Source organism: Telmatherina bonti (assembly GCF_933228915.1).
Source record: "Telmatherina bonti genome assembly, chromosome: 8".
In the NCBI taxonomy this organism is placed as follows: Eukaryota; Metazoa; Chordata; class Actinopteri; order Atheriniformes; family Telmatherinidae; genus Telmatherina; species Telmatherina bonti.
The window spans coordinates 10,647,754-10,673,703 of NC_136626.1; the positions used below are offsets into that span (position 1 = coordinate 10,647,754).

General features: G+C 38.4%; 1 protein-coding gene across 1 annotated transcript in view; it reads left to right on the top strand.

Annotated features, from left to right (window-relative positions):
• Window positions 1-25,950, top strand: part of fnbp1l (formin binding protein 1-like) — a gene marked incomplete at its 3' end in the record, with an annotated part of 43,230 nt that overhangs the window by 5,305 nt on the left and 11,975 nt on the right. Inside the window, exons 2-4 of the mRNA XM_079245438.1 lie at window positions 22,166-22,281; window positions 24,603-24,653; window positions 25,523-25,670. Coding sequence (XP_079101564.1) covers window positions 22,166-22,281; window positions 24,603-24,653; window positions 25,523-25,670 — 315 coding nt within the window. The remainder of the gene's footprint in view (window positions 1-22,165; window positions 22,282-24,602; window positions 24,654-25,522; window positions 25,671-25,950) is intronic.

The window sequence follows — 25,950 nt, forward strand, 5'->3', positions numbered from 1 at the left end:
ACCTCTTCCCAGATGTTTACAGTTCAAATGCTGAATGTTCTGGCTGGGTTGTGTTCCTGCTGATGCAAAAGGCCTTCTTCCAGAGTCTACTGGTGTATAATGGGTCAAACTGGGGGAGTTCAAACCCAGTACTGTGCTGAGGTGACCCTACTATTCATTTGGGACTTGCATATGACACAGTGATGGGACTGGTGAGGATGCTGTGGTGAAGACCGCATCCAAGACATCCAGTCAAAAAGAATTCTTCAGTTTCACTGGATCTGTTTTTTAGACTGGACTAATTTTGCTTTTATTATCTCATTTAGTACACAACTTCCTTATGTGATTTTTATTCAAGGAGAGGCTCAACACCTGGTGTGTTAACATTAACACACAGTGTCAAGAAGTTTGCAGGAAATAAAAATAATCCGTTTTTTCTTAACAAAGGGACAGTTTTTGAATGTAACAACAAGCTTAAACTGAAATCTGTGTTACAAATTCAGCAAACCACCAAAAGGAAGAACCGGCCAGTCCTCTAATTTCATTCCAGAAGACTGCTGTACACACACACACACACACACACAGACACACATAAACACAAAGCCTTCTTCCTCTGGACATATTTCCAGAGTTTATCCCCGCTGCTCCACGTTCCTCCTCCTCTTCCTTCCTCTCATCCTCCTGCTGCGTCCCTCTGGACTTGATCACAGCTGCATCCAGCCAACCAGCTGTTTGGCCGTGGAGTTCCTCTTGGATTCAGACACCATCACACCTGTACGCCTTGGAGACCAGTGACCCAGAATGAACCACGCTTTCTGTCGAACTAAAAGAGCCATTGCATGTGATCTCACCTGGGTTTATCAGCAACAGCTCTGATTTTCTTGGGAGGATGGAAGGATTTATTTGACTCTTTGATCAATGTTGCTGCGTTACTGTCCAATTTGTGGAGTCTAACAATTTCCTGGATGTTCTTCTATTTTTAGAAACAATATAAAGAAAGACTGACTTATTTTTAGACGTCGTATTTTTAAGCTTATATTTATTTGGACTTTTCAAGTCAGCAACAAAGAATGTGTAATATTTAGTTAACATAACTTATTTCTGCTGCGTGGCTGGTAATGATGAACTCGTTTCCAGGAAGAAAACAGTGAATCATTGTAGATAAACAGTTGCAGCCCTCTTCTAAGTCATGACTCTGCTAGATGCGAGGCTTTGGTCAGAGCTGCAGCTGTATTCAGCACTTGGTCTGTCTTCCAGGAGTCTGCCTGTCTGTCATCTGTTTATTAGTCAGTTATCTGATTAGCCAGCAGAGGAAAATGCAGGCTTCAGGCCACATGGAAAAACTGGAAGATGGGTATTTTACTGGTGAATTTTCCCTAAAACATAAAAACATAACCCAGTCATTAAAGTAAACCTCTGCTGGATGGCTGGATGCTGTCAAATCTTTACTCTCATGTTACATGAAACCGGACTGAAGCAGGTATTTCCACAAAGATCTGGAAAAAGTGGCCAGCTTTGTGGATCTGTGGCATGCCCTGTTCGAGAAAGATTAAATGTTATTCTGTAGGCGACTTGTCTTTGCTTTTCTCTGATCACAGTTATGGCATATCTTCATCAACTTGCCGTCTCATTTATAAACATATGTAGATTTTGTGTTTGAGTAGCCCACACACAATCTGTATATGTCTGGAAAGTGATGGAAAGAAACTAAATGCTTGGCATCACAAGTGCAAATTTACTAGAAAACATGCAAGAACAGGCCCATCATTAGAGCCAGTATTACTATTTGAATTAGGCCTTTAGAAAATAGAATAATTTTGACATATGTACAATTAAACTGAGGAACAAACATTCAGATATTGTTCACGTAAATAAAAAAAAAACGAAAAAAACGCTGATCAGCAAAAGGCTTTATAATCCAATACACACCACAATCCTGTTTTAGTTTAGAGGTGCAGTTATTATAAAATATGTTTACTAGAGAGGTTTACTGGAGTATTATCGGCATACTGATATTATCTGTCAATATTGACATTAAAATGCAGTATGGGAAATCATGAAAATTAGCTTTTACTTTTTTAGTGGAATAACTTTTACACAACATGCACATATTAGAGTTAAAAACTCTTCAGCTATGTCTCCTCTCACTTAAAATGACAAAATAAAAGAGATGCCATAGTTTTCCAGATAATTTTGTTTGTTTGGAACAACTGGCTCCAAAAACATCGGTATCAGTCGATATCAGTATCGGAAATTAGACAGTTGGACAAAATTGGTATATTGGATTTTGGTTAATATTAAAAGAAAAAAAGCCAATATCAAACATCCTTAATTCTTACCTTACTTTTTGGCATACTTGCCTTAGAGATTGGGCAAAGGAATACAATAATGATAAAAATCAAAAGATGAAAGAAGTATATTATCATGAACTGGAAGATGAGGACAGAACAAAATCTGAATATATTCATCAGCAGTTAATAGTTTGGATGGAGCTTTTATGCTCTATTAAAATCAGTTTGTACTCATTAAATCTAAAGTTTCTTTGAGTTCTGATAAATTTTTTCAACATTTTTTTAAAAACATTCATTCCCTATAAAGTACAATTGACATTGATGAGTGTAATATCGCCATGCTCCTCTTGGTTTGTCGTCATTACCGACTTCTCCAGTCTGTTCCTTTCGCTATGCAGAAACACAGCTGCAAACATTAGTTCTGTGATGTGATACAAAACTGTTATTGCCCGAAACGGAAAGAGTCAACTCTTAAAAATGCTACTTGACTCTGCACCATTTCACATCTCAAGCAACGACTAAACGTGAACACAGCTTGCATCTTCATCGTAAAATCTGATGAGGATTGTGTTGTTATCTGGTTGGGGTAAAATAATCAGTTTGTAAAGGGAAATAAAAAGTAAAAAAATTGAGGACAGAGACTGAGTATTTGTAAATGGCACCAAGATGTAGACATTTTCAGGTCTTCAGTCATTTTGTCAGCATCTTGCAGCCATCAATAGTGGATGGCGTTCTAAAGAGTCATTCTCCTGGAGAATCTTTTATAAAGTTTCACAGATGCATAACTAACTTTGCAATCAAAATCAGTGGAATGAGAACGCCCTGGTGTCTGTTGTAAACCTGCAACAACACTTTTAAGTTTGTGACATAGTCACTGAATGTCCTCCAGCTGATGTTTACTAAACATATCAGCTGCTGGCTAAACCTGCTCACCTGCAGCATTAATCTTCTCTTCTCAGTACATCTTTTCCATAGCAGGAGTTTACAGTACCAAGTTGCTTTATGACATACAGGATTAAAGGAAAAACACGATCTGATTTCCAGCTAGACAAAAGAGCACCAAAACGACACAGGGTCTCCTTACTTTACTGATCTCTCTCTCTCAGAAATATTACAGGGATTTTGGAGAAATTTAATAAAATTTGTGTTTGTATTTGAAATTTGAGGTGTCATGATGGTATTTGTGACATTGGACTGTCGTCTTTTTGCTGCAAAGTTGCTTTTTTGTATGAAGGATCCACATTAGCTGCTGCCAGTGCTGCAGGTAGTCATCTAGGAGTCCACATATAAAGAAATAATGCAAGAAATTGGCTTCAGACAAATTACTAACAATACAGTTTAACACCAACAACTCAAAAGTGCCATACCAGCCTGTACTCCCTATCACCCCACACCTGCATGATAAGAAACAAAACACAAAATATATAATTATCAATACTAAAAATACAAAATAATGTTTACAGCCAACTTTATTTTTGTAATGCACTGGACCAGATAACAGCAATAGTCAACATTATACAGTTTTATAACTTGTCTGATGGCGTGATCTGTTATGTTATATGCACATTTTTAAATCTTTAATTATGGACAGAACTTTTCCCATTGTGGTTACAATTCTGCTGATATGATGACACCCCTGTAGCTGTTCCACAAGAGTAACACCCTAAAGTTTAATTTTTATGGACTTGCTCCAGACCATAAGCCTTCATAATGATGGGCAGAGGCAGCTTTCTTTTAAGCCTGATTAGAGTTACGCACTTTGTTTTGGCAATATTTAGAAACAACTTATTCTTATCAAACCATTTAGACACACAGTGCAGGTCACCTTGTAACAGGTCTTTTAACTGAAAAAAGCTGTTTGGAGACATTAATAACATTTTAAATATTGATGATTTTTTTTAGCAGTAATTGAAAAGAGGAAAGGGCCTAAGCGGCTACTTTGAGGAACTCCACATTCTAATTTCTTTGAACTTGAAAAACTCCCATAGAAGTAGACTTAATGTACTCTATTAAATAACTTTGTGTCGACCTTACGACTCTGCACAAAAACCGTAAGCTGAGTGTTTTACAGTAGAATGTTTATCCATCACTTGTAGGCATGTTGGAACTCAGAACTGAGAAATTACATGGTTTTCCACGACTTTTCCATGTTTAGGTAAAAGTACTTTGTTTCAAGCTGAGTGAGGTTAAAAATATGAGCAACATGTTCAGGAATGTAATTAGCAATAAGGTTTATTAATTTACCGTCAAGATTTTTCAGTTCATACTGTTTATCCTTTTTATTCCAAATTTAAACTTACAAATTGTAAGTTACAATTTGTAACTAATATTTATATTTTTATTAGTTCTGTGGCCTTTTCATAATTAGAGCCATTCTTTTTAAATCTAAAACTTTCCCCTACATATTTATTAAAATATCACACAATATAATTTGGTTTAGTGTTGAACTTCCTTTCAAATTCAATGAATGAGGGAACATTATCATTTGGCCTGTGTAGAATATTATTTAAGCTTGCCAGAGTTTCTTTTTAATATGTTTTACTTTATGAACTTAATTTTAGAAATGTTTTTTTTCCGGGAATTTTCACTTCAGTAACATTTCCATATTGCGACCACTATGTTGTGACCACTAAAACCCACTGGAACGGACACAGTCTCAGAGCACACTTCTCTGTAATTTGTATATGCGTGATCAATACATACACATAGTAACCCTTGTAGGTTCATTAATAATTTGAGTTAGATTACATTTACTCATTGTTATAGTAAATCTTTCCCTCAGTGAGCAGGAGGAATTTTCATAACTAATTTTGCATTCAAAAGCAATAAAATGAAAACGCTTTGGGGGTCTGTTGTAAACCTGGAACAACACTTTGAGTTTGGGACATAGACACTGGATGTCCTCCCGCTGATGTCCTGTGGTTGTTAGTTTACATTAGTCATAGTAATAGTTCATCTTTCCTACAGTGAGCAGGAGGAGACAGTTTGTTGAAATCCCCCTGTAAATATAGTTCCCTGTCTGTTATTTTCATCAGTATGGGACAAATATAGTCCGTATATTGTGACAGAACTTGGAGTCTTAAAGTCATTCCTGACTTTAACTGAGATCTAGTTCTCTAAACTGCCACGTCTCTGTGCTTGTTATTGTCTGAAAACCAGAACCAATAATCTATAACCTGAATCTTTAATGTAGTTTACTATGATGCATCTGGGTCTGTCACTGCCCACAGCAGGTTTTCCTGCTCAGTGCTCGTGCCCCAGCTTGACCTCCCAATAGCTGCAGCTTTTCTGCAAGGATCCCTCTCGCCTCAGACTTGGCCCAAGTCTCACCAGGTGATTCCTCAACCCCATCAAGCAGCAGCTTGTTTCACCTGGAGAACCCCTGTAGTTGTTACATTTTATCAGTGTTTGAGAATAGACTATCATTCATTCATTCATTCATTCATTATTCTAACCGCTAAATTCAATGAAGGGTCGGGGGAAGCTGGAGCCTATCCCAGCAGTCTTTGGGTGAAAGGCAGGGTACACCCTGAACAGCTTGCCAGTCCATCGCAGTAGACTATCATTTATTTTCATTAAACTGAATTAAGATTTTTAGCATGCACATTACGTGTCTTTACGTCAGCCACCTCCTTCTATGTAAATCGAAGGCTTGTTTTGATTTCCTGGAGCTGTTTGGATAATGCATCCAGTCTCGTATGGGAAAAATCCATGATATGTTAGACAAAGCTTTTACAACTGTCTTGTTTTGATAGTGTCAAAAACATCTTTTTCTGTTTGAGAAACAGCTTGTTAACCTGTTATAGCAAAACATACCCCATCTCAAGTCTCTCATCAGGTTTATGCTTTGGTGGTTTAATAAGTCAGGATTAACAGCTGCTAGCATGAATTGTACAGCCGTTACCCTGAAACACACACATCTGTTCTACTGCTTCTAGCTATGGTGGTCTGTTTTCTTTAGTTATGTTTTTTTGTTTTTTGTTTTTATTTTTAATTTAGTTGGTTGAGTTGAGCTATAAATGTGGCGTAGCGGTGCTGTTGTATTTAATAGACGCTCAGCTAAATAGCTGAACAAACTTAATGCCTAAAAGTCAACAGCTGGTTACTCTGGTTCTTACCTTTTTACTGTATTGTGGTAGAAGACGGGAAAGAGAAATATTTAAAGTCAAACTTCAAATACAAGTAAAAATATTCATCTACTACATACATCTACCATCAAAATATATCACTAGCTACCAGGACTGTGACAATATCATCCCCCCTACTGGCGCCCTAGAATCGTCCCGGTTCGATTCCGATTTGTTGGGCGCCGATTTGATTTAAATTGCGATTCTCGCAATTCTTCAATATAGCTGATTTTTGTAGAAACAAAAAATTTACAGATTTTCTTTTGCTAGTCATGTTTCTTGACTTCAATTAGGGAAAAAAAAACCCACAGTAGCCAGACCATCGTTCTGCTGCTATATTTCCCAAGAAGACAAAAACAACACAAATTACAAAAAATTTTATAATGGATTATTTTTATTTATTTGAAAAATCGATTTTTTTTTTTAAACTTTTGAAATTCTGAAGCAAAAAATCCCGACATTCAATTTTATAAATTCGATTTCCCATCCCTACTAACTACAGTACAAGGGGATAAAAATCCACCATATTAATGATCTGGTCTGTTATGTTGTTATAGATCTGCTAAAAGTACAGAATCTCATGCACTTTCTATCTGCTGGCAACAGTGGGAGCATCTGTGTATGGTTTCTGTCATCAAATGAGATAAATAACATTGGAGAGTTTTGGGGTGTTTTTTGCCAAAACAGTGGGCAACCACCAGGATAATAAGGGGGGATACGCTGCAGCGGGCAGAGTTGTTTGTCCCAGATTCCTCATTGGATGGCGAGGACCTCACTCAAAAACATCAGTTGTCGTTTCTAAAACTTCTGTAACTTTGTTCAGTTTCACTTCAGCATCACGATTCTTTCAACGCATAATGCTCATATGACGTTTCATTGTTTCCTTGAACTTTTTTGTCCACTGCAGCAAATTTTTAGAGAAAAAAACAACACAATAAAAAAGTTTAAAGAGTTTAGTTGGAGAGAAATCCTTATTTTTTTCCTTAGTTCCATCCTCAGTTCCTTTAACACAATGGCAGACATTGTGATGCTTTCTTCTCTGAAGAGACCTCACAAGCTTTATTTTGTTCCTAAAATTGGTATAGATAGTTTGTAATTGCAGAGAAATAATCTATTCTTTTTTGGTATGTTGTTTTCAAGCAGAAATCCCCCAAACACCCTTGGGGCTAAAGAGGTTAAACAATTTTTTGCCGCTTCTTTGTGTTGTGTTCATGTGACTAATGACCAGTGGATGTGTGTTTGCCACATGATGATAAACCATTAGCTGCTCTTATCCTGCTGTTGATGGCCGTGACTTTCCCTTCCTCCTCATCCTCGTGGCAACTCCCTTCATGTTCTCAAACAACCCTGCCTTTCCCCTCTGGGTTATATCTTCAGAGTGATCAGAATTCTCCAACAAAGATACTATTTCTTTTTATTTAAAGGTTTCCCACAGGAGTAGATAAAATAAGACTTTACTTCTCATAGACTCTAGTTATGTGGAGTTGCTGCTTGTTTTTTCTTCTAGGGACCATATATGGGAAGTTTTTTTTTTAAAAATGTTGAAATGGGACAATTTTTCATCTGTTTTCAGGTACAAATGTTTTTCAGTTAACTGTAAAGTTTCTTGATGGTCTCTTACAATAATATATGCTTTAACTATGTAAGTGGAAATATACTTTTATAGTAAATAACCTAAGCTCTGAATAATGGTTCAAGAGCTTTTGTATGTTTTCTTGTTTTTTCAGAGCAACCTAAAGACCATTTCCCATAATTTCTAATGAGTCTTCATCAGTAGTTCAGAGATAGCACTAAGAAAGATTTTAGCCACTGGTTGATCTGATCTATGTGCTTTTTCTATAAAGAAGCGTGTGAGAAGCGTGTCAGTCCATGGAGTCCAAATGTCTATAACTGAGAAAATAATAAAGAAACAAATATGAACATTTTACCTGTGTTCATTTTTGTCAACACATGTGAGGTAATGTATCATCTTCTGTGACATCGACTGCACAATCTGACACTGAGTTGCAGCTTCGGGGTCATAATTTATTAAGACTGTGTTTTGTCATGGAGGGCTTTAAGGAATTTGGTTTCTGTTTAACCCCATGGCTGATTAACAGTTACCATTGTATACAAGAAATACAAAAGATGTATCAGACGTTTTATGTTGTGCAAGATGTATGGGAAACACTGGCTTTTGTCTGGAATTTGCCACATTTCACATACCATAAATAGAGATGTACACATGGGTCAAGTGTAACTAGGACAACCCCTCCTCGTTCCTTTCCCCACATTTCCCTTCAGTCTCCCTCCCCCGTGCAACATACAGCCTGCTTGCATATGAGGAAACAATGTTAATTTGAGCAACAAAAGTTTTCCCAGGCTGTTTATTTGGCAAATGAAGCTTCAAAGCCCAATAAAACTGCTCCGTGTTGCCATCAACTCTGAGCTGCTCTTTTTCACATACACAAACTAGCTGCTCAGCATGGAGGGTTGCAGGTCACCTAGGTAACAGTGCATGAAGTACACAGTGTACCCCACGGTTACCGTGGGTACCTAAACCCGACTACATCAGGTAGCTGAAGTGTAAAGTAAATTACTGGAATACACAGCTCTTCCTACATTTTATTTAACAGAGGCAGATTGTTGTTGTACAACTTTATAACAATGTTGCCTTTTTTAGAAAGCAGGAAACTGTTATTAACACAGAGACAATAGACCCCCTGATGGGATCAGATTTCAGCAGTCATTGGTGAACAATTTTAACCCACTTTGTGACCTTCTTTTGTCTTCCAAATTAGTCTTTAAAAAAACACAACATTGTTCGACTCCATTATAAGCTTGTCATCACTCATTTAAACCCTGACAGAGTTTAATAATTGTCACAGGGAATAGTGTATAAAAATGTGAGTCCATGTTCATGGAAGGAAAAGTTGGAGAGAGATGATTATAGTCAGGCATGCTGTCATTGACATCGCACAGTCTATTACACTAAATTCTATACAATATAATAACACTGACTAAAATCTTTTCAGAGAAAATCCTTTGAGGTGCACAGGACAACAAAGAAGTGAAAGTGCTTGAAAATGATGGACTAGAAAGTGGAAATGGCCGACTATAGGCGTGTGAAAGATGGTTATATGTGGTGAATTATGTCTACATCTCTGATTCATCTGTGTGAAAATCTGTAAATACAAGCTCCTGCCTCATATTGTCCCTCATAACGTAAGCAGCGCAATGTTAAGCCTGTTACATACTCCACAAGAAGCAAGAACTGAGTTCTTGTTCTCGAGGCTGCAAGAACAAGAAAAAACGTCTTGTTCGGCAGGTCTATACATACTACACGAGAAGCAGGTCTGCAGCGGGGAGGGATCACTGCGGGGGGTGATGTCTGCTTTATGTGCAATGAACCCGGTTGTTACCTCCGCCGCGGAGGCTGTTTTCCCCGGCGTCTTTTTGCTTAAGATAACTTAAAAGGTTACGGAGGGATTTTATAAATATTCAAGAGTTGTTGCAAATGTAAAAATGAAGAACTGATTAAATTCTGGTGGTGATCAGGATCACCGTTTGGATCCAGGAATGTTTTAAAAGGATTCTTAAACATTGTGCTTGGTGGAGGTTTCCGCTCTCCGAGTTTCTAGTTTCATATTTAACGAGCAGCTTCGGCAGGGCGGGTCGTGCACGCGGCTGGGTCAGAGTGTTTTATTGTCACATGTAAAAATGTTCGTACTTTCTCACCACCTCGATAAGCTGTTTTATCAAAACACTCCGTTTTGCCGGCAACAGCAAACACACGGAAGCAGCAATTCCGCTTCATGCTTTCTCTGTGTTAACCACGCCCACCTCCAATGTCCGACCAATCACACGATACTTCTCGCAGCCCCGCAAGAAAAAAGCTCTGCCAGCCCGGTGTGTCAAGAACTGTCCTCAAACACGTCCGCGAGAACAAAATGACGTCATTTTCTTCTCGGAGCCTCAAGAACAAGAAAAAAGTTCTCGCTTCTCGTGGAGTATGTAACAGGCTTTAACAATGTGACTCCGAGTAAACCATGGACGGGATGACAAACTTTATGCCATACTATGCTAATTTGCATGATGCTTAAGTAAATACAACTATCGGAAGATTTGACATGAAACTAGACAGTTATTCATGTTCTGCTCATTAGGGTCAGTATGTTTTGTTGATTATGTAAGTTTATGTTAATCATCGTCATTTGTTTCTTTTGTGGACTCTTTTGATGATGATTATTTTTTTTATTGTTCAAGTAAGTAAAATGTTAAGTATTTTCTGAAAATGTGTCTTTATAATGTTTCATCAGCAGCCAAAGTGTTCATTCATTTAACAGCATGGATTTCAATGAAATATAAATTCCCACTTACATTTTGGACTTAAATGATAAATTAGAAATTGGAATACTTAAACTCAGGAAGGTTCAATACCAACATTTTACTTTTATACCATAAATATATAAGGAAATGGAGTTAATGGTTATGCAAACATCACACATTCATAGGGAAGTTTCAGTGTGCTTGCATTGTATGTGCCGTTATCCAACGAGCTGAAAACATCAATCAAAATAAACCAGATGTATAGATGCAGTTTTCCATTAACAAGTCACATGATGATGGCAGTCATGCTAGTTTCCTCTCAGCAAGAAGTTAAAGGTCATTTCTCTGTGTCTAGATCGTGGTAATGGCTTTTCTCAGGACATATTTCTACAGAATGCAGGCAGTATTTTGCTTAATGGAAGCTATTTTAAGGGGTTTTCCATTCAGTATCTGAGAAGACAGTGGTGACATTGTAAAGAAAATATATATACCAAAGAAGCTACTGTGAGACTGAATTTCTTTTTTAAACACATCTCAGCTAAGTTTGACTGCTTTTATGTATCCAAAGGGTAAAAAACTTCCTAAAACTGATGTTTGAGCTTGAAACACCTGCAGTTGCTTTGCTTGTCAGATGAGAAGCTGTCAGAGTGGAGGTAAAAACATTTACAATCGACAGGTTGTTGTTTTTGTTAAAAGGCTTTAAACAGATCTGCTGGGTTTTTGTCTTACAAAAAAAAAAAAAACCAAAAAAAAACAGCATGCTGTCAGCACTCACACCAAGTATCTCAGCCCACAGTGAGCCACACGAACCAACATGAACACTTTGAGGGGAAGGTGTCACCGTCTACTCACAGTCTCACAGCTGGAGGCCTCGTGCCAAACTGACTGTGATTATGATGCCGGAGTGAGTGTTCAGATAAGTTAGAGACCTTGTGGCGATTTGTTGTAAATGAATACGCCGTTTGTACGTGTGTGTGTGTGTGTGTGTGTGTGTGTGTGTGTGTGTGTGTGTGTGTGTGTGTGTGTCTGTGCAGCTCTGATGACACAGCTCAATGGTTCCTTGGGAAGATACCCTAATCACCACTTCCTGTTCTTTCATATTGAACACGCAGGAAACACTGGTTAATCCTGTGGCAAACCACTGAAACTATCTGTGCTATATTTAGCAATCGATGTATGATCATGTCTTAGTGAAGACATTTTGTCCAGTTGTTGCTTCATTTCAGCAAAATTCCCAACCAGGAACAGAAATTAGCTTTTCTCAAACTTTTTATCTACAAATACACTCGTTCAGCAGATATTTGTTAATTACTATTATCCGCTACCTCAAACGATTGTTTTTACTCATTGACTGAGAATTTGTGGAGGCATCCAAGCCATTACAACCATAATAAAAGAATAAACAGTGACGTTGTTAGATTTGTCTAATTCCAAAATACTTTGTGCTGCTTTTATTTATCCTGAAGCTACTGTAAAAAGGTGATCACTGCCTTCTGCATTGTAACATTAGACCATAGCAGGTGCTAATAAACACAAGGCAATGAGCTTTAAGAGCTGCTGCCTCATAGTTGTGTAATATCCACTGCAGCTGTAAACTGTATAGCCTTCTTTGCCATAAAGCGTTATGTGAGTGTGTATATGTGTATGTAACGTCTCGCACTTGGTGACTTTATCAGCTGCTGTCACCCTGAAACACATCAGGACACTTGAAAGTCTCTAACTAAGGAGGGTTAAATAGAATTATTATGTATTTCTGTCCAAGAGACTGGCATTCCTCTATTCGCATCCTTTCAGAATCAGAGAGTAGGCAGGAAGTCTGCTGGTCGCCTGCTTCCTCCCATCCACAACTAAAGTGACCCTGGTCAATATCTCTTTAGATAAAAAGCATCAGATGCAGGAAGAGACAAACTAAAGGATGCTGATCAAAGTCAGCGTTGGACCTTTACTGATGAGGTGTAGAAATGTGTGAAAGTGAAAGTGCAGCCCTTTTATTAGAGTACACAAGATGAGAGAATGATGAAATGAACAATTTATCCAGTGAAAGAGACCGTCGGTTCCATTGATCCTCTGTAATATCTACTGTATGTATTGTTTCTGCACTAGCTTTTATACTAATGAATGTTAATTTTGAGTTTTTTTTGCTAGATAGGTTATTACTGGCTCACCATGTTTGAATTATACTCGTATCTCGAAGCTTTATCAGCCATTTTGCTCTTGTTCTTTCTTTCAGTCTTGCCTAACCTGTCTGGGTGTATATGAAGCTCCAGTACAGGAAAACAATAGAGCAGATCAGGTTGCTATGAAACTAGATTAGTCAGCTACACACAGGAGTAAACAGGTGTGAGCCTGTTTTCCTCAGACAGGCATTAAAATATAGCCTGAATGGCCTGGACTCAAATACTCAATTTTGGGATTTGATGCTGTGAATTGTTGGATTGACCTTCTACTTACTTCTGCTGTCTATAAACCATTTAAAGCCTCATCATAAATTTTTTCTAAAAGTTTTGTGAAGGCTTATATCTGATTTGAAGTGTTGCCTCACACTTTGCTTGCTCGGTGGAAAGAATTTCTGCTCCAGATGTGAAGAGGAGATTCTGGTGAATCTTTTGCACACAAGCCCAAAATAATCCTCCATGAAGCAGAAGTGATGTTAATGCAAGAAACCTGCTCGTTAATGTTGACATTTGCATAATTATAAAGTATGTTTGGCTGCAAATATTGCAAAAACTTTTGTTTCCTTACTTTAAAAGAGTCAGGAAAAGTGGTCGGATGCATACATGGCTGCTTGTTGGGACAACAGCATTATTGTGCTGAAGCTGGGCTGCTCATGTTTATTATTGTCACATGACACACACGTGCACTCTACAAAGCAGGTGTAACTCCTTCCCCCATCAGCAAATAGCTGAATAGGTTAAAGTTTGACTTCCACTGATTTATGGCTATATTGCAGAGACAAAGAAGAATTTCTCTTGAGCCATTTTTTTTGTGGTTCCTCCTGAAAACAACATTTTTGGCTTTGTGACACATGAGATACGATGTCAGACTTTTTTGATGCAGATGTTGTCATAGAAGAATTAAAGGTTAACAGTGGGTTAGAGCATATTTAGTCACGTGGACCTTTAACGGATAACTTGCAGTCGGCACAGTCTGGTGGTTGTTTAGTGTCCCACTGGTGGGTTAATGTTTGACTGACATCTCATGATGTCTTGTCTTTGTTTTATTCGAGTGAGTCCATGATTGTTTCACAAGAACTAAATAATAAGCCCAACTCTTCAAACCTCACAATCACAAATCCAGACAATGCTGTTAAAGTTAAAAGACATACTCTGCCTCCCATGTGATTTTATTTATAGTCACATCTAGAAGTTGTGGTATTAATGACCATATTTTTGGTGTTCATGTTTTGCAAACTAAACCTTTAAAAAGCAGAAATGAGACATTTTTACCTGCGAAAGACTTAATTTTTCCTGAACTCAGAACCTCTAAAACTGCAAACCTGAACTTAGACTGGTTTGCTTTTAGGCTTTGACCTCTTTGAGTTGACCCTGCTTGACTTTAGCCAACATCTGTTGCACCTATTTATCCGTTTCTGTGTCTAACGTGTTGAATTGCATCTGCAATGCCTTTTCCTTCTGCTTCTCTTCAGACCTTTCTTCATGTGAACCTCTGAGCTGTGTTTCCTGGCACACAATGAACACAGTTTCTGTTTATTCACCCCTGGGGCCAGCGATTGAAAATGTTTGACGGACTAAGCCATTGAAGGATTTGAAAGCACACATTCCAGTGCAGTCTGTCCAGAAAGATTACAATAAATACAGTAGAGACAAGGTTTTTGGTTATGATGCTGCTTCTTAGAGACAGAGTCTCTGACATGAAGCAGTTTGATAGTGTTCTTGTAGAACAACTGCACAGCTGTGCAACAAATACAAACAAAACTTATTTAGCTGTAAACAAACACAGAATGCAGCTATTGCATACAAAAAGAAATCTATCTTAACTCCTGCAGGACATTTTAAACTCCTGCAAGCACATGCAAATCCTCATCTGATTGGCTAAAATACCTCAAAGGCACACATTTAGCTCCACTGGTGTACAGTACACACAACAAAAACAAGTTCTAAACTCATGTCACAATCCAGCTCACTGACTTATAGCAGACTGCAGAGTTTCAGTCCTTGATTCGCTTTAATTCACTGGAATTATCAACAGTTATGCTTCATATTTCCCCTGCTTGTGTGGGGAGCCAGATTGCTGCATGTTTGTGCAATTATTGCATGGAGTAGTTTCTGTTTCTGGAAAGAAAGAAAAAAAATATTAGACCCTGCAACACAAACCAAACAGTGGTAAGAAGTGTGGGCAAGCAGCATGAAGATAAAACAGTGGAAGCAATTCATTTCATCTGAAGTAAGTCAATTACAACATGCTATTGGTGGAGGCTGTGGTGGGTTGAGTGCTATTTAGGACCAGGTTACAACTACTAAACTCATGCTTACTGCAGCTTTTAAGGCTACATGACATGTTTTCAAAGACGATCATAGAAAACTGAATCTTTGTGATTATTAACATGGTATCACCTGTTTGGTTTTGACTAAACTAGTCAACATTAGTTAAAACTAATTGTAAATGCTTTTTAAAAGCAGAAACCACATCAACACAAAACTAAAACAAAAATGTATCGCTTCACTTTTACCTTAAACTCTGATTATATTTTCATGAGAAGTTGCAAGTTTATACACTTCTTACAAAAATGTATTAATATTTAACTTTCAGGTAGAATTTACAGAAATTGTTACATGAAAGTTAAGTAGAAACATGCAAAAGTGATAAGTTTATCTTTTATTTAAACAAAATGGTTTTAAATAAAAATGTAACGTCTCATTGAGACATTACAGCTGTCAGAGTCACAACATTTAATGTTAATGTTTCAAAACATTCAAAACAGGTTTTTTATAGCGTTATGTTATACAGTAAGTACTTAAACACTGAAAAGTTGGACATTTACATTAACAAGTTCAGAAAATGCATAGTTAATTTCACAGTGTATTTCAGGTACCTTCTGACACACAAAACGTTGGATACCACCATCTTTGTGAGGAGTGTATGTATGTTTATAAGACAAGTGCTACCAAGACAATAGACACCACCTGCATTTTCTCCCTTTTCTTTAACGTACCTTTTTGGGGTTATAATCCAAAATTTTGTACAACTGTGAGACAAATACCAGTTTTTCATATGCAAAAAGTATTAAAAAAATTAAAGAGCGTGTGGATTTGTGGTTACACTATTGAATGTGACATTCTGAGAATATTTTCATACATAGTATCAGCCATTAAATCACCAAGATCATTATTCCAACATGTGATTGCAAAGTGTTGTTATATCATTGATATATTTGTCTGGCTTGTGCTGTAAAGTTTTTGTGTTTTAAGTCTGCTGATAACAATATTTATTGGTTAAATTGATTGAATTTCCAAATGTTTAATTCTTCTGCACTTTCTTTTGACTTCTTTGCTTTGTAGGTTTTTATGTTATGATATAATCAGACCTTGTGGTGTATCATTTACAGGTTTTGATTAGCAAAAACAATCTCTGAATTCTTTTTTTTTCCCAGAGATGCAGAGCTCTTGTCCTTTTTTAATTTTCTTCAACACCTTCCTCTTGTTTTCTTTACCTCCCCTCTGATCTGAAAATCTCTCTCCAGTCTTCTCCTCTCTGACACTCCCTCTTCAGCATCCAGCACACAAAACACAAATCCCATCTCATCTCCACCACTGCATTCTTGGAATAGAAGCTCTTGTTTTTTTGTGGAGGGGGGTTGTTTTTGAGCAGGATGAAACAGACACAGTAAACACACACACAAAGTGCAGACAGAGCCTGGGGGTCTGCAGGGTGATGCCAATGCTTCAGACAAGTTGACATTTCCCACCTAGTTTCTGCCATGTGTGCACCGGTGTGTGTGAGTCTGAGTATTTGCACCGTGCACTCTGCTCTTGAATGCCGCAGTCTGTAATTAGTCTATTGTCTTGGTAGCGTTTTCCGTGCTTATTAACCTCGCCTTACCCTGTGAAATGCTTACAGGCTGTCTGGCTCTCTGACTATCTTCGGAGGGGCCGTCTAGCTGCCTTATTGGTTATCAGCGAGTACTGAAGGCTGTCTTTTCCTGGTGGAATCTGCACACATGGCGTCTTCAGCTCTCCTCGTCTGGGAGCTGAATAACTTATTCATCTGATAACCCACATTAAAGCAGAGCAGTGGTTTTATCAGAGGGGTTACTCAGAAATACAAAACCTGTGACCTGTTTTTAAGCTTTAGTCTGGAAGAAAGAATATGCATGCCATCGTCTTGTCAGTCACTGCGGCTCGTATCTATTGTAGCTTCTATCCTGTAGCATAAAATACATTAACTGCTGTAGCACACGTTACAAATTAAATATTTAAACTTAATTAAATTCATATTAATATTTGATGTTAAATATTTGTTTTTATACTTAATCATTTTCCCTAATAACCTCAAAATGTGGCATTTTGTGATTAATCTTGTTTAATTTATACTGTAAGAAAACAGAATCATTACTGAGGAACTTGTTTCATGAGTCACTAATTACGTTCAACAAAATGTGGTAATTTAGTATTTTTTTTAGGTTCATTTGCATCTCAGAATCTTTTATAGTTCGGAGATTCATGTGGGACTGCTCCTTCTCTATTTACTCATTTAAGAGATTGACATTTTCACCCGTACCTGTGTTGTGAGGTCTCTGCTGAGGCTTTTGAGTTATGTGTGCTGGTCTTCTTCACCTGGTAACTCTTGGCATGCTTACACAACTGAAGGACTCTTGTCATTAATCCTGACATTATTGTTATTTCCACGCACGCTTACCGCTTGTCAAAGTGTTTAAATGTTTGTTTATTTGGCTGTTTGTAAAGTACAGTGCAAGTTTGTTTTTCTCACTGCAGTACTCCACTGCACACTGCTCAAATGCATGTAGGTTAGGCATCTAGTGTTGTGTTAGTGAATGCATCCCTTCCTGTTATTATGTGCTAATTATGCAACAGGATGTTGTTCTGGAGCTGCTGATAACATGGCTTTTTAAGCACCTTTTGTTGCGATCAGAGATCAACAGAGGGTGGTTATTTTGTCCTCTTTGGTATCACAACTTTCCCTTTTGTTTTCATTCTTTTATTGTCCTTTAAGTTATACACAAAGAATTTTTGTACATGGCACGCCCCCTTCATGAGGTCATATCAATGTGTTTTATCTGGTAATTCAGAAATATTTCTGCCATTTAGGACTAAAAGTGAAAAATCTGAAGAAGTTAAAGCCCAATAATCTTCAGACCTGGTCCTGGGTTGAATTCCTGAGTTAAGTGCACTAAAGTGCTCTCTAAATAGTGAAATGTTGCTTTTGCAGCAGCATGGGGTTACCGAGCAGACAAATTGTGGCTCCCAGATTCAGGCAACTAGTCTTTAGCCAACCCAAAGATGTTGTAATTTCCCTAGTGAGCCTGTCTGTGCTCAGCTTACCCCAAACTACAGAATGAGCTCATACTCTATTACTTATTCATAGACGCTGTCACACAGGCTGACGCAATCACAGGCAGACATGCTGCTAAAAGGAGGTAGATAAACACGTTTGCAGACCGGGCTTGCAGGAGAGGAGCCAGTGGGCATGAAGACAGGATACAGAAATAAACCCCAAAGGAACCCTAAAGCATGTAATAAGGCTTCAGTATAACAAACCTGCTGATCATATTCTTGCTTTTTTACATTTTGGCTACGTAAAAATGTTTTACTTTGGACCAAAATATGTGTTTTTAAGTTTTTATTTTGCTGCTGCTCTGATAGAAACCAATGGAAGTGCTACGTTTCATTGTGCCTTTGTTTGAATATACCAGGATAATTTTGTTTGTCTCAGCGACTGCAATTAGTCAGTGTGTTCTTCAACGGATGGCTGCTCTTGGCAGCAGACTCGCTCCTGCTGTCTGTTTTTGTGTCATTAGGATTTGTTTTCCCTGCAGTTCACAGCAAAAATAAGACCTCAAGTTACAGTCTTGACCAGATCACTGGGAGAGGACCACAGTGGTTGGTGGTTAAACAAACATTGGAACAAATAGTGGACTGGTGATCAAACTCAATTCTCCTTTTAATGAAAAATAAAAGAAAACCCCACAAATTCTTTGTTAAAAGGAATGCAGTTCTTTTCTTTTGTCCTTCCCATGAAAGATAAATTTTAAATTTTATTTACTGATCAAAGAAACGGCTTCATTTAAATCCCACTGTCTCCAGCAGCTATTTAGAGGGCTAAATGCTACTAAAACTAGAGTCAGCAGCTAATTCCCAGAGGATCCAATCATTGCCCTCATGATAAGGATCAAAACACTTGCTTATCGACTTAACTCTACCAGCGTATCTATTTTCTTTTCACATTTCGCTCCCAACACTGCCGAAGTGAAAAGTGTGAAGCCGGCGATGCTTGTCGCCGTTGTTTGAGACTCGTTTTTGCTCTGTTGGTGTGTAAAGAGAACGGTAACGGAGAAACACAGATTTCTCATGCTGTTTGTCGTTTGCCTCGGTGACGTGTGGATTTCTCCAGTCCAAGTCTTTGTGTTGACACGCGCACACACACACACACACACAGGAAAGACAGCCCAAAGCCTTCAGTGGCTTCAGCAGCTCGCTCATTATTTTTGTCACCGCAGTCCACTGTCTCCTTTTAATTGTTCAGAACGGCAAAAAAAGACAGAAAAGTATATTCTTTGTTTCAGAACACACACTTGGATACAGCTGTTTTTGTTTTTGTTAAAAGAATTGAATGATTTCAGTGGAGCCTGAAGGTTGTCGTGAGACCTTGTACCTAAAAAAAAAAAAAAAAAATCCTGGTTAAGAAGCACTCGAGCAACACCTGCACGTCCCGTCTTGTTGCCTTTCATGGGCCTTAAACGGAGAGTTTTAATGACCAGCAGCCGCAGTAGGCAACTGATAAGACAGGCTGTTTGTGCTAGATGGGTTTCAGGTGTGAGTTTGTCTGAAGGTGTAGCAGGAAACGTGGTTGTCCGAGAGTAAAGCGCTGATATTGTGTTGTTGTGTGTTGTAAAATACAGACGTGCTTATTGGATCAGAGGATGGATTGGCTCCTGTGATGTGGGGTAAAGTCCACTTGGAGAAAAAGGAAGTGCAAATTTATGCAACGTTGATAGAATTTATTGTCTTTATATGTTAATAAAAAAATTTCAGAATAGGACTGGTCCTTAGTTGGTTCAAAAGACCACCGCATCTAAATATAAATGAATCCTTATAGGAAATTGCAGAGGGAGAAGGAGCTCTTGATCAAAACACAGGAAAAAAAGCAGGATTTATACACGTTTCTCCTGTCGAACACACAACATTGCAAGAAGGAAAAGGAAGATAGTAGCTTTCGACTGCAACGAGCAGATATGGTGATCTCTCTGTGTTTATATGTTCAGGGGGATGGAAATGATGGTGTGTGTTTTACACTTGAGAGCAGTTAACTGTCACTGTCAATTAACAACAGATAAACTGTGACCTACAGAGCTGAAAGATGTCTATTTAGGCTCTGCGTAAACACACTCAAGACATAATCATTGAAGCTGAGGTGAGGTGTTCTGGTCCCTCATGTAGCCACATTATTTTACCACCGACTCAACCACCTGCTCGCCTGACAGGCTTCCACACAAATGGCAGGATTTCCACACAAACGGCAGGATTTCCACACAAACGGCAGGATTTCCACACGAACGGCAGGATTTCCACAAGGCCCACATCAAGACCTGCTGCAGCACCGACTGCTAGGAGTGTTATGTTAAAGCACACACACTTAATGAATATATTATAGGCTGTAAAGTCATTTATTTGATGTGAGCAGAGAAATTTTAAGTGGTGTGTAGTGCCATATGCAGAACACAGATCACTAAAAGGAAACTTTTGCAGAGCTGCTGATGCTTTTGTTTGCTACTCACCACAGCTGGTTCTGTTTGATGGACGCTTTGTGTTTCTTTGCATACTGAGTGATAAACGACATCAGCTCAAAAGTGGGGATCCAAATGATAATAGGAGGTATAAACTGGCACACTTAGAGCTGTCCACTTATAAGTGGCTCATCCAAATAGCATCTTTAAACAGGTATGAACCAGATTAATCAATTATTTTTGTTTAATGATCATCAGCCAATCCCTGTGCAAAGAAAGCAGATTAACATTCAGATGCATTTGTTGGCAGTGCTGCGTTGGTTTTGTGGGAACAGAATTACGAAACTCATATTACTTCCTCTTGTGTTAAATGACTCTTTAATTCTGCTAATGTTATGTAATATGAAGCAACCTCAACCAAAGACCGAGCTTACTTTGACACTAGGAAGCAAACAACCATGATTTTCTTTTTTACATTTTTTTAAATCGAAGTTGATCAGCTGCTTCTGCTTTTGCATTTAATGTGGGACGATGTAGTACGTGACACTGTGTAATCAATAAACTTAAAGAAACGAGCATCATATATTGGCCCCAAGTTCTAAAGACTGGCCCCAGACAACAAAAAACATATTGGTTGATTTATCATGATTTTCATCTCTTCCAGCTGTCTTCTGATGTAGGACTGTGGGAAGAAAGGAGGCTAAAACAGCAGATAAAATCAATTTTCTTTCTGTTTCTTCAAGACTCATGCCTTGTACTGATATTTTTTGGTTTACATCTAACACTTCTTTAAAGCTTGGATTGAATGGAAGAGTCATTTTAGGTGGAAATCTGGTACGACAAACAAGAGTCTTTCTGAGTTTTTTGTGTTTACATTAGTTACTTAACCTTCATCGCACTGCATAAAAAATGTGTTTTCCTTATAAAACTGCATTCTTTTTCACAAACAGAGAAAAAATCATGCCTATCTGTTTTAAAAGCACATATCTTTCTTGTTTGTTGTAATAAAGAATGAAAAAAATATGTTCATAGTGTCTTTTCATTGTCTTTTGCATATATTTTTTGAAAAAAAAAAGAAAAAAAAATACACACAAACAAAAATTTATTTACAGTTTTTCTTTGGAACTTTTTACTGGTGAAGATCAGGGCTGCATTCTATCTTAAAAAGACTCGATTGTCCTGCTCCGTCTCCCTTTGCATCGTTTACTTGGTCCGCATACCGATTAGTCTCGTGGACATATAGATGATCTTTTCGTTGAAGAATAGCTCAAACAGTTCCCCTTCAGACACATGATTTAATTGTCTTATAAATGTGGCCCTGCAAGTTCACAAACAGTGAACTGTGTGACTGTATTTTGGCTCATTCATGCACCGGCAGCTGTCAAGAGCTTGCAAAAATCGGGTGCACGAATGCAGCGGCAGTGTGCTGAAGGTTAATGCTGAATCCTCGGTATTCTTCAATGACTAAAACATGTTGTTTTTTTTTTGTCTCTCCTCCGCTGTCCTCATTGTCTGTCCTCTTTGTTTTTCATTCTCAGGACCAGTTTGATAATCTGGACAAACACACTCAGTGGGGAATTGACTTTCTGGAGCGATATGCAAAGTTTGTCAAGGAGAGGCTGGACATAGAGCAGAACTATGCCAAGCAGCTGAGGTAAGAGATGCAAACAGAGAGACAGTGATTTTCTTACATTGCAGCTGTGGAGAAGGACTTTATCTTTATTTCTTGCGTCATCTCACTCCCTTGTAATGTCTGGGTTTTCTTGATTTGTGTCTGATCTGACAAGCTTCTCCAGATAATGAATCCCAGTGTCACGTTTATAGTCTTTTATATAATACAGCGACACAAATAACATAAATAATGAGTAAACCTTGCAGATATCACAGCTTAAAGTACTTTTTAGATTTTTATTGAGTAGATGTTGGTATCAAGCTGACTTTCTACTCATGCAGCGTCTGTGTAAGGTCAGTTACAGTGTCACCGCTGTATGTTCCATGTAGGTCTGCAGAGGCTTGATGCACACCACTTCCAAACCTAAAATCCACCCCTGTGATTGGTCAGTTTGTAATTATGTTTCTGGATTTTTGGACGTTCTCGCCGAGCATGTGTGGTAAACACAGAAGAGAAACTGCTTTAATCCAGGGGTGTCCAGCTCTAGTTCCTGAGGGCCTAAAACCTTGGAGAGTTTCCATGCATCCCTGCTCCAACACACTTGACTCAAATGAATCAGTCACTGTGCCAAACTTCATTGGCTGTTGGATCTATTTAATGTAAGCCAGGTGTGTTGGAGCTGGAACACATGAAAAACCTGCAGGATTGCAGCTGCCAAGGACAGACTTTATTCCCCCCCCCCCGCAGTAATCCCATGCTCGATCGCGATTGCATGTTTTTACTGTGTCAGCTGCACCAGCACTACTGTATGCAGACTCCACGCGAGTATAAATCCAGCTTTACGATGCAGTTTTGCTTGTGTTTGGTTGTGTTTTGTAATTTGGTGTTTGGTTCAGCAGTCATTTGGCGGATTCACACCAGCCTTTTTGGTTCAAACCTCGTTCATTTGGTCAGAAAATCTGCTTAGTTTTGGAAATTGTGAGTGTGTGTAGGAATTCTGATTCAGATCATAGAAGTAGACATGATACACAAGTGGATCAAATACAGGGAGTGGATTACAAAGCAAAATGCATTGTGGGTAAACACACCTAAAACATAGATGGAAAAACTGAGTAAAAGTTCTAACAGAAGTATGGTCAAGCCAACACCGCTCGGGTCTGATGCAGCTTCATGTTTTGCTGCGATGTGATAGAAACGGAAGTTGTCCTGCATTAATCAATAGATGTATGAGGCTTTCTTCTTCTGTCTCCTGTCTGCTCCTTCATTCTTTATGCAGTGCTGCCTCTGGCAGGGAGAGGAGTGTGTTGTTTCAAAGGTTTGATTAATTTGAGAAGTGCAACGTGAAGACAAACTAAATCTGGAAGCATGTTCCACCATCGATTCTCGCTGACTATCCTGCTGCGAACGTACCATAGAGGCATAAACTCTTCGCGTCATGACTGCCCTTCTCCCACTAGCAGCACCAAGAATCACTTTTACAAGAGCAGTAATAAGAATGAACATATTATTAGACGAATGGGGAATGTTTTTTCATGCAGCTGGCATGATGTTGAGTTGTATGCAAAAGTTCTGGGACAGCTGTGCATCTTGCTAAAATTAGTAAAAAGCAAAGACTATGAAAGCTTTTTAGCCTTTTACTGCAATTTATGTTTAATTTCACAAAGCCCAGTTATCACTTCAGTTGTAGACGTCACACATCTGACAGGTGCTAGTTATTTATGATAATTTATGACCATTTAAAGAAAAAAAATCAGTGAGTAGAAAGCTTGTTAGCAGGAAGGCACGTGTGGGTAACGCCGTGGTGTTTCAGTGGGAACAGAATTGTGAAGCATGTGCTAACCCCCCTTGTGTCAATTAAAACTGAAATGAAAGGATATTGCTGATGACATGAGTATTTATATGCTATTGACTCCAGTGTTGCAGCTTCTACGTAACTCAACAAACACCAACCCAGCAAACCTCATTAAAAATCAGCAGGGTCCCAGTGGTTGCCAGTTTCAAGGGAGGAAAATCTCTGTTGAATGTATAATATGAATAAACATGCAGGCATCACTGCTGCAGGTCTGAAGTCTGGAGAATGTTCAGAGACACGACTGTCTACGTGAAGCTGTGCATGTTTCAGACAATAAATCAGACAGCAGCGCTCCTTACTCTGCTGATGACAAGAAAACACACACACTCATACACACATATTCCTCTGCTCTCCTGCTAATTCCTTCAACTCATTCACAACATTTACTGGGGTGTGTTTGTTCCCAGCCAGAAGGAGAGGACAGCCACAAGCTTTTATGTGTATCTGACTGTCAGCTTCTTGTGTTTATACTTGTCTTTTTCCTGCCTGCTTCTCCCTGTCATTCTGTCAGGAACTTGGTGAAAAAATACTGTCCCAAACGCTCTAAAGACGAGGAGCCGAGGTGAGTAACTTCAGATTACTTCTCTTTTTTGTTTGCCTTCTGGATTTCTGGAAAATGGAAGAGTGGAAAAGGCTTGTTGGACGCTATAAATAATAGATTATTCATTTGAAGGATCCAGACTCTGAGTTTGATTTGGTTATTCCCACTCCGCCTGTCTGTAGAGTTATTAAGCAGTTTAGTTGGTCATATGACAAGAGGGCACTTCGGAAGTGCTTGAGGGTAATCAGGGAGCACTGATTCAATTATTATATTTTAGGGGGTGCTGTTTAGTACTTACAGATGACTTGTTGTAGTTTATTTGAGAAATGCAATGAAAAAGTCAGATTTATTGTGTAAGACAACTCTGTGTGCAAAGCTGAGCGTAGTTTCATTGTTCTTTTATTATAAATATATGTTTTATCTGCAAAATATTTCCTCAAGTCACACCACAAACATGACATTATAAAAGCCAGAGAATAAATCAGATTGGTTAATAAAACTGCAAGATTTTTTATTTAAATGAAAATTGAATTAAATTAAATTAAAATGAACATAGCTAAAGTTAACTTTAGCTACAGCTAGATTTTGACTTACTAATCATTTATAATCTTGATTATAACTTAGTATAAAGAAGCAGAGCTTGCTGTTTTTACACAAATTTTAGAATTTTTTTTAGATTTTTAGACAACAGAAGTCCCACCATTCTGCAACGTTTTACATTTCCATTTTGTGGACAAAAAACTCTGTGAAAAATCCTGCAAAAATTGAGGTTACTTTGTCGCTTAAGTACATTTTTTCCTCATGTGATTCAGATTGAGATTGTGCATCTAGTGGCAGAGCAGAGACAAACGTGTCCTGTGCAAGCTTAATCATGCGTTAATTGTGTGCAGATTCACATCGTGTCTGTCATTCTACTCCATCCTGAATGAGCTGAATGACTATGCCGGTCAGAGGGAAGTGGTGGCCGAGGAGATGTCTCACAAGGTCTATGGGGAGCTGATGAGGTATGGCCAAGACCTCAAAGCTGAGAGGAAGCATGTGAGTACAGCAGCAAGCTCATTGTGATGCCTGCAGTAGTGAAAGTAAAAGTTACTTCCTGTCACAAAGTAGATGTTGATGTTTGTATTCTCTGCTGCTTAATGTGCATTTGCTTTTATGTGGCTTCACTTGAGAGGATTGATAACTTAGATGTAGTGTCAGCTATTTGGCTCTGATGTATCACCATGGTGATGGTAGAAACTAAAAAGAAGACTGCAGTATTTGGGGAGCAAACAGTTGCCTTTAATTTTTTGTGCCATGAGTTAATCTACAATATTCC